General features: G+C 42.2%; 1 protein-coding gene across 10 annotated transcripts in view; it reads right to left on the bottom strand.

Moving 5' to 3' along the window:
• LOC126274857 (E3 ubiquitin-protein ligase RNF34) overlaps nucleotides 1-15,652 on the bottom strand; it is a 59,964-nt gene that overhangs the window by 28,968 nt on the left and 15,344 nt on the right. For 9 of the 10 annotated variants that reach the window (XM_049977155.1, XM_049977146.1, XM_049977147.1 and 6 more), the window contains exons 2-3: nucleotides 9,553-9,661; nucleotides 8,708-8,939 (exon numbers count right to left, since the gene is read on the bottom strand). In XM_049977155.1, the coding sequence (XP_049833112.1) occupies nucleotides 8,708-8,939; nucleotides 9,553-9,600 (280 nt within the window). In that variant the 5' untranslated portion in view covers nucleotides 9,601-9,661. Of the gene's footprint in view, nucleotides 1-8,707; nucleotides 8,940-9,552; nucleotides 9,663-15,652 lie in introns of all 10 variants that reach the window. The other variant, XM_049977153.1, reaches the window with a different exon arrangement.

Here is a 15,652-nt window from a genome sequence, read left to right as displayed (position 1 = left end):
CTTGTAAGACATTTTCATCGAATTAGGAAGTGATATTTGTAGTCAATGAGTATTCTGCAGAGTTTGACAGAACCTATTTTTCTGATGGGATGAAAACCTGGAAGGTCATTGGACCACTTGTATATTCCTCAAACAAGACAATGTTAGGTAGGTGAGTTTTTATGAAACAAACTTTTTTCATGCTTTTTATCAAAAATTTATCAAACCACCCTTGTAGCTGACAAGTGTGCTGTTCATATTATTTTTGGGTTCTTATTTCTGAGATGTAAATATGAGTAAGAGAGAGGCAATGGCGAAATCAGAGAGACAAGGTGTCACTGGAGAGGAGGTTATGCCATTGTTAATCAATTACTGCAACTGAAGGCAGACAATACATTTATGTATAATAAATTAGCACAGGAGGAGGATGAATTAGGATTGTTGAAATCACAAGGGTCTGGGGGTAGATCCAGCTGTTGTGAACCTAGGTGCTCTCTTTTCCGGCAGGTCTTCTAAATTATCATTTGTAGAGGACCTCATGTCATCAGCTGACAGAGGGTTAGTCAGACAAACCGTTGTTACAAATATCAAGGCTACACTTTTCAGGGGGAGAAAGTCATTTGTATGTTGCACAGAGGCATTGGACAAAAACTTTTGAGCAACTCCAGCAGGGACTGGTACAGTATTACAGGAAGCAAAATAGTGTGTGGTTTTTCTGTAAACAACTGAATGGTTTTTCTAAGAGGCCTAACAAAGCGATGAAAGATTTTGTTGACATAATTAGAAAGTTTAATGTATACACATATGAGATAACACCTAGCCAGGTTGTAATTGAGGTGTTAATACAGGAAGCTAAATAAAGGGTACTCTATGCTTTTCTGAGGGTGCAGATTGTTGCACTTAGAGGCCTCCATGCAGAAATGCTATCCTCAGGGTGCACACTGCTGCTCTTAGAGGTCTCCCCCAGCCAGTAATTAGGTTGGAATTTGAATTTTTGAGAAGACTGATGTTGCAACAAAGGGAAGAGATTGTCAAAGAGCATTCGGCAAATATATGATGATTTAATTTCGGACATATGGGGCACATACAGAGGCAGTCCTGCCAGCTATTTAATAATAGTGGAGGTACGAATTATCAGTGGTCTCGTGGGAACAACAGCTGGCACAGTATAGACCAGCAACATTATTAAAATAGTAAAGATAGGGGGGTGGTCTGGGTGGTAATAAGCACTGATTTAACTTAAGATCCACCAAAAAGCATTCCCAGTAAAAGTAAATGCATAGGCAGAATGCGCCATACTGGGTGTAATAGGTGGTAAGAGTGTAAATTTTCATCATACACAAGGAGGCATGTGTCTATAGTCCCTGGAGAGTTGGCGGGTAGGAGGCAGTGGAATCCAACACATTATAAACTGTGTGCGATATAACATTAGGGTCGATAATGATGGAAAAAGTGTACGGAAGTGGTGTCTTATGTAAGTGAGGGCTACAGCATGATCCTTGGGCTATACTGTGTCAGCATCATACCATAAACGACCTTTAATTATGTATGGTTGAGCTCAGTGGGAAAACATTTCCACTAGGGGAAGCTGTTTATCTCTAGTGAGGCATCTGCTGAACAAGACAATACAGTTACACCACATACAATGACATTAAGGCTTAATTCGCATGATTGTGGGACTGCGTGTCAAGTGGTGCTAGGAAGTCACAAGGGCGAATATGGATGATCGCTACATACGTTGTGCAAAGTGGAACTACTGGAAGATAGTGATTATTAAATGCAGCATGTTTTACAGTAAAGTATCATCCACACACAGCAGAGGTCTGTAGGTAAGGTAGAGCCCAACCATGTGAACGATTTTGGTACTGACAAGTTAAGTTTTTAAAGATAATATTGGTGCCAATCTTAGAAATCCTGGAGATAGACGATTGCTGCACGGAAAGTGTAGGCTAGAAGATGGCACAGGATGCTGCTAAGACAGCATTTCATGACGCAGTGAAGCATTTTAAGGGAACAGAGGACACAGATGGAAGAGATGTTAGAGTTTCAGGACTTTTTTACCGTGAGGCCCCTGGAATGAGAATTTTAATTGTACGAAAGATGTCGCAGATATATAGAGGAAATATTGATTCTGTTGCGATTACTGCCATTTGAATAGTAAGACTACAACAGGTACCTACCCAATTCCAAATAACACACACACACACACACACACACACACACACACACACACACACACACACAAGATAGTCTTTGGCAGTGTCGTACTTCTCAACAATGTACTGTAAGAGTGGGTACAAGTTGAAAGTGGCTCCAGAGGATAGAGTGGCTAGTGTGTTTTCAGCATCTGGGGGCATTTTACTACTGAAGAATACCATTTGGTTTAAAGAATGCACCAGCAGCCTTCCAGCTTTTGTTGGGCCAGGTGCTGAAAGGATTGAAGCTTCATCAATGTCTAGTGTACCTAGATTGCATAATTAAACAATGGAAACTCTACGTTGGAAAATCGGCAATATTACAAAAAGGATGGATTGCTACTCACCGCGAACATGACCCACTGAGTTGCAGAAAGGCATAACGAAAAGATAGTTTTTGCCCAAAAAACATATCCACATAAGCAAGCACACCTCATGCACACATGACTGCTAACATATGTAGGTCTAACCGGAATACGACTGTCACATAAATAACAATCTGGAATTGGGCAGGAGGGGAGGAGGGTAGTTGGGTACAGGTGGGGGAAGAGAAGAGCGCTGTTTAGTGGGACATGCAGAGACCAGATGGTGATATGGCAAGACTGCCACGTGGAGCGTTGGGAGGTGGGTTGGGGGTGGTGGGGGGGGGGGGGGGGGAGGGAATGGAGAGAACCAGTCACTTGTGCACGAGGTGTGCTTGCTTGTGTGTGTGGTTAGCAAAGAGGCACAATGAAAAGACTGTTATTCATTGTAAAGATGACCCATTGAGACAACACGTTTTTTTCATTTGTATGCAAGAATATTCACCAAGGACTGAGGAGTGTGTTGAAGAGGTTATGTAATAGCTAAATGTTGCAAGTTGTGTTGGCAACACCAATCGTAGATTACATCAGCATTTTCTCTCTCTCTCTCTCTCTCTCTCTCTCTCTCTCTCTCTCTCTCTCTCTCTCTGCATGGCCAAAAATATTCCCTTGACTCCACCACTACCCATGGTATGAATTGTGTCTTTTGTGCCACTTTTAACTCATTCAGTGACATGACACGTTAATAGGAAGAAAACGGGCTGAAGTCAAGTGAGACGTCAAATAAGAGCACAGAACTGAAGTAAACTTTACTTCAAAGGAAATACGTGGGGGCCCCAATATTTCTCACTATTGGGGGAAAATGGGACCCATCCTTATTTCTCTTTGGTAGGCCTGTACCAACAGACTGCGCTTCTCCCCCCAAGACTGTACAGCCGACCAAAGATACGAAAGGATGTGAACCCTATTCTTCCAATAGTGAGCAATATTGGGGAGACTACTTATTTCCTCTGTAATTTTTATTTTTTTATTTTACTGTTTGGACATCTTTTAGGCAAATGTGACCATCATATCTGGAATTCAGAGGACTTCATAGAATGCCTGAAGACTTAAGCCACAAACATTGAATCTTTTGGTTAGCTTTGATGTTTTATCTTTATTCATGAATGTACCTCTGCAGGACTCATTAGAGTTTATCAGCATTAAGTTTCAGGTAAAAGATTGTGGCATTGTTCGAACGTGAACTTACCTCAACTTATTTCTTATTCAATAATCAGTATTTTGAACAAGTTGATGGTGTTGCCATGGGAAGTTCTCTGTCTCTCATGGTAGCTGACTATTTTATGGAAGACTGAGCAAAAAGTGCTGCAGTTCGCAAGTCCCCGACCTTCATGCTTCTGGTGACGTGTAGACAATATATTTGTCATGTGGCTCCATGGAATAAACATATTACCCATGTTTCTCTAGCATTTGAACTTTCTCCATCCGAATGTACAGTTCCCCTTGGAATTGAAAAATATGGCAATTTACCATTCCTGGATGCCACGGTTAGAAGAAAAGTCTGTGGTACACTGGGACATAGTCTAATGCAAACCAAATCACAGAGAGTTTTATTTACAGGCCACAAAATGTCATAATCCTGCATGATGTAGTGGTGCCTTAACCTCCTTCATGCATAGAGCGCATGCGGCCCCAGATACGTAAAATCCACCTGTTGAGCTACAACACCTAAAAACAGTGTGGCTTTTCTGATAGATAAGTCACACATTCTGTTCTAAGCAGGGACACACATGATTATGCGGCGGCACCCACAACAACAGCATTCTTCCTGTATTTTGGTGACATGTCTTCAGGAATAGAAAGAATCTCATAACATCAAGTGTGGCCACAAGGAAAATTGAGGAATTTGTTGCGCTCGGTCAAAGGCGATTTTGTTCTTAAGAAACATAGCTTGCACAAGATCCCATGCCAATGTGGGAAATCTTATATGGGGTAGACATGCTAAACCATGCAAGAACATTGTGTTAACACTACTGTCATATACACCTGCACCAACCTGATAAATCAGTGGTAGAAGAGTGTAGCCTGTACATGAGACACTCCACGTTTTATGAGAAGACCGAAGTTTTACCCTCAGCATTATCTTTCTGGGACTCTGTCCACTGTACACACAAATGTGGCCTCCTTAAAGACAATCTTAACAAGGATGTACGTTTTCAATTAAATGCGGCGTGGAATACACCACTAGCTGCCATTAAATCAAAACAGAATAAACAAGAATTTTTATTCATAACGCAATGCAGCACACTGCTGACATTTAATTCACCACAGGAGCATCTGGCAGCACAGTCACTGCCCACAATGCAAGTGCAAAAGGTCTCTACATTTCCTGGCAGGGGGCACTAAGAGCACCACTTTCCTCCAACTCCAAGTGCCTTCCCACAGGTATATATTGCCTGCTCCTGGCCTGATTAATTTCGAAGATGGCATGCACCTATATCAGTCAGTGATGCTTTTTAGCAGTGACAACAGCACCTAGCACCATCTGAAGATGTTTAACAGTTGTATTGACAAAAATATTGTGAGATTTTCACAATATGATCCAACAACAAACCCGAGAAGAGTATTTGCATCCCGCAATTACATTTTGCTACTGAGTTTAGTGTGTATAGTCTAGTGCTGTTCAACAACAAAGAAAATTATGTGAAATGGAGACAGACACAAATGAATTTTAAATCACATCATCATGTGTCACATGCAATATATGAAAGTTCATTCAAGACGGGAATCAAAGTCACTCATGATTTCTAAACTCTGTGATTGGAAAAAAGCATGATCACGTGACTTCTATTTTGATTAATAGATGCTTATAATAGGCAACATTTTATCACCAGAAATACCCCAAAAAGATCTATTTTAAGAGAAATTTATTTTTACAGCCTTAGTTGCACAACAACAAAAATTATCAATGAATAGGTTGGGCCATACATAACAGTCATCTTCAGATCCAACTAATAAAAAAAAATAAGAAACAACTTACACAATTTTGGCATTCTAATAATACTGGAGTTCCCCCAGATGATAGGTCAAAATCCTTTGGTAAGAGTAAGAGTACTGCATATTTTAAAAATTTTCCACTGTGTGCCTACACATCCTATCTACCGGCACCTTTCATGTTTGCGACAACCCCACATTGTGGTGCTATCCAAATATCGCAGTGCTGTAACAAAGTCGGCACCTCATATTGATACCACAGAAGAAAATAATGTGGAACATTAGCCACTGCCTCTGCATTGCTTTTCTGAGTGGCCACCTCCATCCAGACTGTGGCAATACATTCATATTGATTTTGCGAGACCATTATAGAAAAAACAATGGTTGTCAGTGGTTGACACTCATAGTAAATTTCGTTTTGTTGTTCCTGTGAGATCCACCTGTCTTTAAGGTCTTCCAGAGATCACTGTCTTGGAAAATGGCCCACAATTCAGAACAGCTAATTTCCACCAGGTTTGTGCCACCAATGGCATACATCATGTGACAACTGCACCTTTTCACCTTCAGTCTAACACTAAAGCAGAACCCTATGGCATCTCCTGCAACCACCACAAAAACAATTCATTCCACCAGATCAGACAAAGTTGCAGCCACAAGATGTCTTCCACATAGTTTTCGGGAAGAAACAGCATTGGGTATGCAGATTCATTACCGAAGCAATTGGACGTTGTTCATACATCAACCAAGTTTCTGCAGAATACAAACCAGCTGTGGCAGACGTCTGAGGTGTCCAAGATTCTGCCGCAGAGTGTTTAGCCACACTTGGCATGGCACAGAAATCGTGTGTCTCCGCACTCACGGACCTGCCGATCCACTGTGGTGCCCATGGACCTCAACGCCTTGCCACTGTCACTAACACTGCCAACATCGCCACCTATCCCACAGCCTGAACTGATGACTATGGACATGCCACCCACCATGTCATCACACCACTCCAATAAATCCCTTTGCCATTCACCTGACCACAGCATCTGCATCTCTGGTTGCAGATGTGCACTCTGACTGGTTTTTTGCCAGTGTTCCCAGTAACTCTCACGATGGATATCAGGGTGTGGGCAGGAATGTGCCATTGGCCACCATTACACCTCCCTGCCTCCTGATCTGCACCCACATTCAGTGCCCTCCCCCCTATCCTCATCCTCCACCTCCTCCTCCTCTGCCACTGTCATGTACATTCACCCTACAAGATTGTGTAGATGTTTGTGGAGTGGGGGAGGGGGAATGAGGTGTCATTCAAAGATCACGGTGCCTTAAAAAGCTCAGAACATCGCATCAATACCACAGAAGGTAACCATGTCTGACTACATGCTGTGACAGCGAATGGGGGGGCGATGGCAAAGCCACACTCTCACTCAGCTTCACGGTGCCACCACACTGAGATGCCAAAATGCAGCCAAGCAGAGGAAGGCTCATCCCAGTTTGTGATCAATTAAGATAACAGCATCATCTCAGATACAGCACCATTGTATTTCCTGTCTTATGTTCAACTCCAAGTGAGAGGGGTCATGGGACTAAATGGCCAGGTTTCAGTCCCACGATTCCAAAGTTACTCATGAAAGAAAGCGGGTTTGCTAAAAGTGGATGGATCCAATCAGAGGAATCAAACGAGAAAGTTAAAATGCACAGTAGAAGGAATAAAACCATAGACCAAATCCAAAAACTGGAAAAACGAGCTATCTTTCCATGGCTGACTGGTCAAGGGATCTCAAACCGAGAAAACATGAAAAGAGGCCGCCAGTCACCTAGCCTCTGCTCTAGGAGTAAAGCAAAAGCTTTTATCTGAAAATAAATACCACTTTCACAGAGGAAACTGAGGACCATCCATGAATCATCTGCTAACATTAAAATTAAGGCACCTGGAAGAATATACTTAGTACAAAAGGCCAAAGCTCTCGTTTGACACCATCGAAGGCACAAATGGAGGTATTTGGTGTCAATGAAATGCACGCTCCAGGGTGTCTGGTTCAGAGCTGTTGTTGAAGTAACCGATTTGTAACAGCTGCAATTTGCATGAAAATGCTGAGACAACACAACCATCTGGTTACAATTTTCATGAATTATGTCTTGACCAGGCTTATTTCTCATCAACCTTACACTTTTCCACTTTATCATTTTGAAAGACAGTGCTATGTAAGTCCTATGAAAACATTAGAAACACTGCTTCACATCAACATTCTCAAACACAAGGCAAGTGCAAACTGTTTCATGCTTGAGAATGTTGACGTTATACAATGCATCTAATGTGTTTATACGACTGACATACGACTTTGAAAAAAAAAAAACTGGAAAAGTGTAAGGTTGACGAAAAATAAAAGCCTGGTCAAGACATAAGTAAAGTTTTTAAAAGCGATTTGTAACCATTTGTGGTCCCAACTGCTGGTCAAACTGTTTCTGCAGATGCAGTATGATACACCACAGCCGTACACCAAACATGGTCTTCCCTCTCAGTAGAGTCACAGGGCATTCTGGAATGCAGTCATCTTGCAGCTGTACATTCTTATGCTCACTGCCAAATCATATGGTGTGGCTACATTCATGCCAAGTCTTTCTACAATATTGCACAAGGAGCATCCTGCTTTTCGTAGCCCTATTACACAACCCCATTCAAACTAAGTGAGCTGTTGATGATGGCATCTGACATATTAAAGGCTTTCTTGACTAACATAAATTCACTATGTAAGTAACACTCATGACACATATGTAAAGCAAACCAGATTTACGTACTCCCAGTGGTGCTACTGGCGCCACTCTTATGTGACTGATGCGAAATGGGAATACATCATCATCTTTCAGATGTAGAAACATGCTTACCAACTTTCATTTATGTTGCAGACCTACTCCTTCATGTAGTGATTTTTTTTTTTTTTCAGTGTATATGTAGTTTTGAATATTTTGCAGGGTACTATACACATTTTATTTTTTTATAAAATCCGGTGAATCTATCCTCTCTCTGAATGACTAAACTACTGCTACTACCACTAACAACCTTTGCATATAATGCAAGCGACGCATATACAATGCCCATTTACTACTTAGTTCTATGTGAGACTTTTGTTTTCTTGTGAACACATGTTTTCAAAGCACTGTAGTTTAATTTTATGCACAAAGAAATTAAATAAAGCACTTAGTTCTCAGTGCAACTTCAACAAAAAGAAAAGGCCAAAAAATTATACATACCAACACATCCTCTTGTAGAAATTTTCTGGGAAGAGAGATACAGCTGCAAATCTCTCACTCTTAGTTGAAGGAGAAGAGAACGATTTAGTGGACGAGCGCTCAAAATTCGGCATTTTCTACACATGTACTTCTTGTCTGACAATCGTATGCATGGTGACTTGATTGTACAGTCATCTCTTCTTGGAAGTAAACAGTGTTTGCAGTAGTAACGAAGGCAAATGCCACACTGTTTCTAAAGAAAATATAATCAGTTCAGTGTCCCAGAGAGGAGTACTTTAAGTTTTTAGTTTATTAATCATTTAAGAGCTATCACACTACGCTACTTTTAATGTAGAAAGCATTTCAGTTTTGACTTTTACCATACAAATGTATTCACTCTATGGCTGCTTTTATTTCTTGCAGATGCAAGAGTGAAGTATATACTTTTATGTGCCCAAAAATACAATGAACTGAATGGAGAAACTATACACATTATCAAATCTCCGACAAATACACTTTATTATTATTATCATTATTATTATTATTATTATTATTACTATAGTTATATAATTGACATTTCCATATCATGACCAATTACAATCACTGAATTTTCAACAAAAGAGCAAACTGGTTCTTCATTTAGATAAAATGGTAAGTTGCAACAAGGATTATTTTAAAAAATGAATTTCCCAGATAAATTCTAAATTAAAAATTATCTAAATTCAAAAACTTTTAATATGGATTTACTTTAACTTATCTTTGCTATGCAGAGTATTTGGATAGTTTGTTGTTGGCATTACTTACATTTACCTGCATAAACACACGCACTAACATATATTTTCAATATTAATGTAGCAACTACTTACTTTTCTTTTGAAGACAGAAAACCGAATAGAGCATTCCTCACAAGCCATCTTCTTTTATTTGATAATGAATGATAAAAGTGAAGGATAATTCAATTATCATCCATTTTGCCTGTAAAATACCAGTATATGTAACAGTTACTAGTCAGTCATTAATTTCTTCCTATGAAATTAACATACATGTTCTGCCCCATTACTAATGAAATGCCATGCTCTGTTAGAAATGAAACAAATAAAGAAAAAGCAAAATACCATAGGATGGATGGACTGGATGGACAGGGAATAATCAATTGACATCACATTTCACCACTTCACTTCTCAGCACCGATGAGCTACATAGCCATATAGTGGAAAAATTCAAACGGGTAAGGATTGGGGGGTGGGGTGGGGGGGGGGGGGGGCAGGGGGTGTCAAACGATTGCTGCCCTTAAAACGTGATTCACCCTTGTTTCCTGAAGACAGTATATCCAACTAGCAGTGGAAGTTTGGTTTTGATATTTGTTAAATATGGGTAACAAAAGATGGGAAAGGAAAACAACGAAGCATGGACAGTAAATAAGATTTTAGTAGCACAACATACCACAGAAACGTGTTAATTCTTTTCTTGTGAGCATGAAGAACTACAGCCTTACAGAAAACTTCTCTTTCAAATATCCTTTCAGCATTTGCAGTGGTTTGAAGAGTTTTAATGATCCATTTCCTGAAAACCCTTGCAAGCTTGGCTAAGGGCATCCCTACAGATAACAAAACCAAGCACCTCAGCCCCCGTGTCCTGGCGTCCACACAAGCACCACTGAATGATGGGACCGGTCCAGGGCATAAATTGATTCCTTGATGGACACTACAAAGGATGGCGAGGGTAGCACTGGTCGATAGCCTGTAGGCTGCTCAAGGAGTCAGTACACAGAAGAAACTGATTCCTCGGGGCATGCACGGATACACTGAAGTGCACAAGACATGGTCAGCAGTTCTGCACTGAAAACACTGCAGCCATCGGGCAAGGAATGCTGTTCAATACGGCCTGTGTTGACAAAGGCGAAGCCAACATTACCATCAGCCATTGAACCGTCGATGTAAACCACTTCAGAGCCCCGGAACACTTCAAGAACCTAGAGGAAGTGATAGCAGAGAGCTGCAGGGTTAACAGAGTCCTTAGGGCCATGCGAAAGGTCCAGGTCCTACAGCTACACCATGGACGTGTACATGAATGGACCTCGAGGAGAGGTGTTAAAGGGAAGGTCTCCAGATCAGATAGAAGTGATCGCACGCAAACTGCAATCGCTAACCCTGACCTGGGCCGCTTACGCAGGAGTTGAACTGCCATGGTTGGGAAAAGAAGACTGTAATTAGGATGTTCGGGAGAGCTATGAATGTGTGCAATGTTAAACTGGCAATCAGTTGTGCACGTCTGATCATCGGAGGGACTCCAGTCCTCCACCAGTATGCTTGTCACCGGACTCATCCTAAAAGCCCCTGTCGCTAGTCGAACTCCGCAATCGTGCAATGGGTCAGGCAAATGTAATACTGAGGGCTCTGCCGAACTATAAATCACACTCCCACAGTCAAGGCAGTATTGAACAAGGGCTCTGTAGAGCTGCAGCAGCATGGAGCGATCTGCACCCCAGTTGGTGTTGCTCAGGCAGCGAAAGGCATTGAGGTGCTGCCAACACTTCTGTTTAAGCTGACGAAGATGAGGAAGCCAAGTCAAACAATCATCAAATATCAGTCTTAAGAATCGATATGTCTCCACTACAGAGAGTGGATCATCATTAAGGTGAAGTGCTGGTTCCAGATGAACGGTACGACACCGACAAATGCATGACACCCGTCTTCATGGTGGGAAACTGGAAGCCATGGGCTAGAGCCCATGACTGTGCCTTGTGGATGGCTTCCTGTAGGCGACTCTCAGCAACACCAGTACTGGAGCAGCAGTATAAAATGCAGAAGTCATCTGCATACCGATAAAGTGAGATGGATGGCCTGACAGCTGCTGCGAGACTGTTAATGGCCACTAAAAATAGAGGGACACCCAATACAGAGCCCCGCGGGACTCCATTCTCCTGGATATGGCTGGAACTATGGGAGGCACCATCTTGGACACAGAAAGTACAGAGTGACAGGAAGTTTTGGATAAAAAATGGGAGCAGGTTCCGGAGATCCCACTCATACAAGTAGCAAGGATATGATGTCACCAAGTCATGTCATATGCTTTACATAAGTCAAAAAAGATAGCAAACAGGTGTGAGCATCTGGAATAGGCTGTTCAGATGGCAGACTGAAGGGACACAAAATTATCAGTGGTAGAGCAACCCTGGCGGAAGCCGCCCTCGCATGGAGCCAGTAGGCCAAGTGTCTCCAGGACCCAAACCAACAGCCGACACACCATACGTTCCAGCAGCTTACAAGCAACGTTGGTGAGGCTGATGGGTCAATAGCTATCCACATCAAGTGAGTTTTTACTGGGTTTGAGCACCGAGATGATGGTGCTATCCCACCATTGCGATGGAAGGATGCAATCGCACCAGATACAGTTGAAGATCACTTGTCGCTTTTAGTCAGATGGGAGATGTTTACTCAGCTGACTGTCGATCCGATCAGGCCCGGGAGCTGTGTCGGGGCAATGTGCAAGGAAGCTGAGGAGCTCCCACTCTGTAAATGAGGCATTATAGGATTCACTGTCGCGTGTAGTGAACAAAATCACATTCCCTTCCAGCCACCGTTTTAGAGTATGAAAGGCTGGGGGTAATTCTCCAATGCAGAGGCTTGAGCAAAGTGCTCAGCAATCGCATTTGCGTTCATAGATACCACGACATTTATGGTAACACCGGAAACACTTGTTGAGGTCTGGTACCCAACACGTTGATCTTTGCCCAGACTTGGGAAGGTGATGTATGGCACCCAACGGTCGAGACATATTTCTCCCAGCACTTCTGCTTCCGTCGTTTGGTAAGTTGACAAACATGGCACGGAGCCGTTTAAAGGCTATGAGATGCTCCAGGGAAGGGTGCCACTTATGCAGCTGTAGAGCTCACCGACACACCTTAATTGCTTCAGCGACTTCTGGTGACTACCAAGGGACTGCCTTACACCAGGGGCACCCTGAAGAGCAAAGGGATTGCGGTTTCTGCCGCAGACAATTGTTGTAGTCACCTGCTCAACCATCACATTGATATTCCCGTGTGGGAGATTCAACACTGACAGCAGAGGTGAAAGTTTCTAAGTTCACCTTACTTAAAGCACATTTGGGCAAGCGTCCGTGGGCCTGATGCTGGGGCAGTACAGGAAGATATCTTGGACAAGATATGCAAAGTCCACAACCACCACAGTAGTAAAGGTTTAAACGTCAACTAGCTCTGCAGATGAAGAGACTGAAGAAGTGCCTCATGTGACAAAAGAAATTATTTAGATAGTAACGGCAGACAATAATTCAATTTCGATGGGGGACTCCAATTCAATAGTAGGAACTGATAGAGATGGAAAAATTGGTGAACATCGGCTGGGGAAAGGAATGAAAATGGCTAAGCAATGTTGACTGGAATACACTCTTTCAAATTCTAAAAGTGGCAAGGGTAAAATACAGAGACTGAAAGGCTATTTACAATTTGTACAGAAACCAGATGGCAGATGTAAGAGTCGAGGGGCAAGAAAGGGAAGCAGTGGTTGGGAAGGGAGTGAGACTGGGTTGTAGCCTCTCCCTGATGTTATTTAATCTGTATATTGAGCAAGCAGCAAATGAAACAAAAGAAAAATTTGGAGTAGGTATTAAAATACATGGAGAAGAAATAAAAACTTTAAGGTCCGCCAATGACTTAATTCTGTCAGAGACAGCAAGGGACTTGGAAGAGCAGTTGAATGGAATGGATAGTGTCTTGAAAGGAGGATATAAGATGAACATCAACAAAAGCAAAACGAGGATAATGGAATGTAGTCGAATTAAGTCGAGTGATGCTGAGGGATTTAGATTACGAAATGAGACACTTAAAGTAGTAAAGGAGTTTTGCTGTTTAGGAAGTAAAATAACTGATGATGGGCGAAGTAGAGAGGATATAAAATGTAGACTGGCAATGGCAAGGAAAGTGTTTCTGAAGAAGAGAAATTTGTTAACATCGAATATAGATTTACGTATCAGGAAGTCGTTTCTGAAAGTATTTGTTTGGAGTGTAGCCATGTATGGAAGTGAAACATGGACAATAAATAGTTTGGACAAGAAGAGAATAGCAGCTTTCAAAATATGGTGCTGCAGAAGAATGCTGAAGATTAGATGGGTGGATCACATAACTAATGAAGTATTGAATAGGATTGGGGAGAAGAGAAGTTTGTGGCACAACTTGACTAGAAGAAGGGATCGGTTTGTAGGACATGTTTTGAGGCATCAAGGGATCACAAATTTAGCATTGGAGGGCAGCGTGGAGGGTAAAAATCGTAGAGGGAGACCAAGAGATGAATACACTAAGCAGATTCAGAAGGATGTAGGTTGCAGTAGGTACTGGGAGATGAAGGAGCTTGCACAGGATAGATTAGCATGGAGAGCTGCATCAAACCAGTCTCAGGACTGAAGACCACAACAACAACAACAACGAGGAGGAATGGTCAGAGAACAAATGTAAGGATCTAGAAGCATGTATCACTACAGAAAACATAGACTTGCAGGAAAATTAGAGAGGCCTTTGGAGAAAAGAAAAGCAGCTGTGTGAATATCAAAAGATCAGATGGTAAACTAATCCCAAGCAAAGAAGGGAAGCCGATAGATTGAAGGAGTATATAGAGAATCTATATAAGAAAGATGAACTAGCAGGAAATATTATAGAAATGGAAGAGGATGTACATGAACATGAAATGGAATACATGATACTGCAAGAAGAATTTGATTGGTTGGTTGGATTAAAAGAGGGAGGAAGGGACCAAACTATGAGCTCATCAGTCCCTTGTTCTGAATAAAACAATGCCACAAGTGTGAGAATAAAACAAACTAGACTGACAGCACAAAACAGAATGAAAGGAAAAATCACAAAGAATGATGAAGGGCAACAAACGTGTAAATGGACAAAAGAGGGACAAGAAAACCACAGGAACGAGATGAAGACAGTAAAAACAACAAAGCAGAAGACCGTGGCTGGCTGGGCATGAGAATAAAAAGGAGAAGCCAGCCACTCTGCAACACATTCAAACCTCCACCCTAAAAGCACTAAGTTGGAGGACACAGAGACAACGGACATGCACTAAAACTTAGATCAAATGATAAAACCCACCCTCACGAATAAAACATTAAACTAAATCAGCCAATGAGGCTTTATCAGATAAAATTAGCGGCAACGAGTCTGGTAACCCAAGATTCAATCACTTCAATCACTGGACAGTCAAAGTGGGACAGTGCACCAGAAGATGAGTCACTGTCAACTGGGCACCACACCGACAATGAGGCGGGTATTCATGGCGCAAGAGATAACTGTGGGTCGCACAAGAATGGCCAATGCGGAGTCGGCAGAGGACATCTGACTCCCTGCGAGAGGCCCGCATGGAAGGCTTCCACACATTTGTAGTCTCCTTAGTGACACACCTTTTGTTGTGCGTAACGTTATGCCATTCCGTCTCCCAAAGCCGAAAAACCCTGCGTCAAAAGTCAGAATGCAGGTCAGGTTCAGAGGTGCCTATCTCCAGAACCGGTTTCAGCATAGCCTGTTAGACCAGCCTGTCGGTAAGTTTATTGACTGGGATTCCGACGTGACCTGGGATCCAGACAAACACCATCAAACGACTGAACTGTTCCAGGGCATAGATGGACTCTTGGATGGTTGCTACAAAAGGATGACAAGGGTAGCACTGGTCGATAGCTTGCAGGCTGCTCAAGGAGTCAGTAGTCAGTACACAGGAGAAATTACTCACCTGGGAATGAGCGGACGTGCTCAAGAGAACGAAATATGGCTGCCAGCTCTGCAGGGAAAACACTGCAGCCACTGGCCAAGGAGTGCTGTTCTATATGTCCTCCATGAACATATGCAAAGCCAATATGACCATGAGCCATTGAGCTATCGGTGCAAACCACTACATGTCAAGAATAGAGAGGAAGTGACAGCAGTGTTAACCAAGACCTTAGGGCCATGTG

The sequence above is a fragment of the Schistocerca gregaria genome, chromosome 1 (assembly GCF_023897955.1).
Source record: "Schistocerca gregaria isolate iqSchGreg1 chromosome 1, iqSchGreg1.2, whole genome shotgun sequence".
In the NCBI taxonomy this organism is placed as follows: Eukaryota; Metazoa; Arthropoda; class Insecta; order Orthoptera; family Acrididae; genus Schistocerca; species Schistocerca gregaria.
This window is presented reverse-complemented; position numbering and strand designations above follow the sequence as displayed.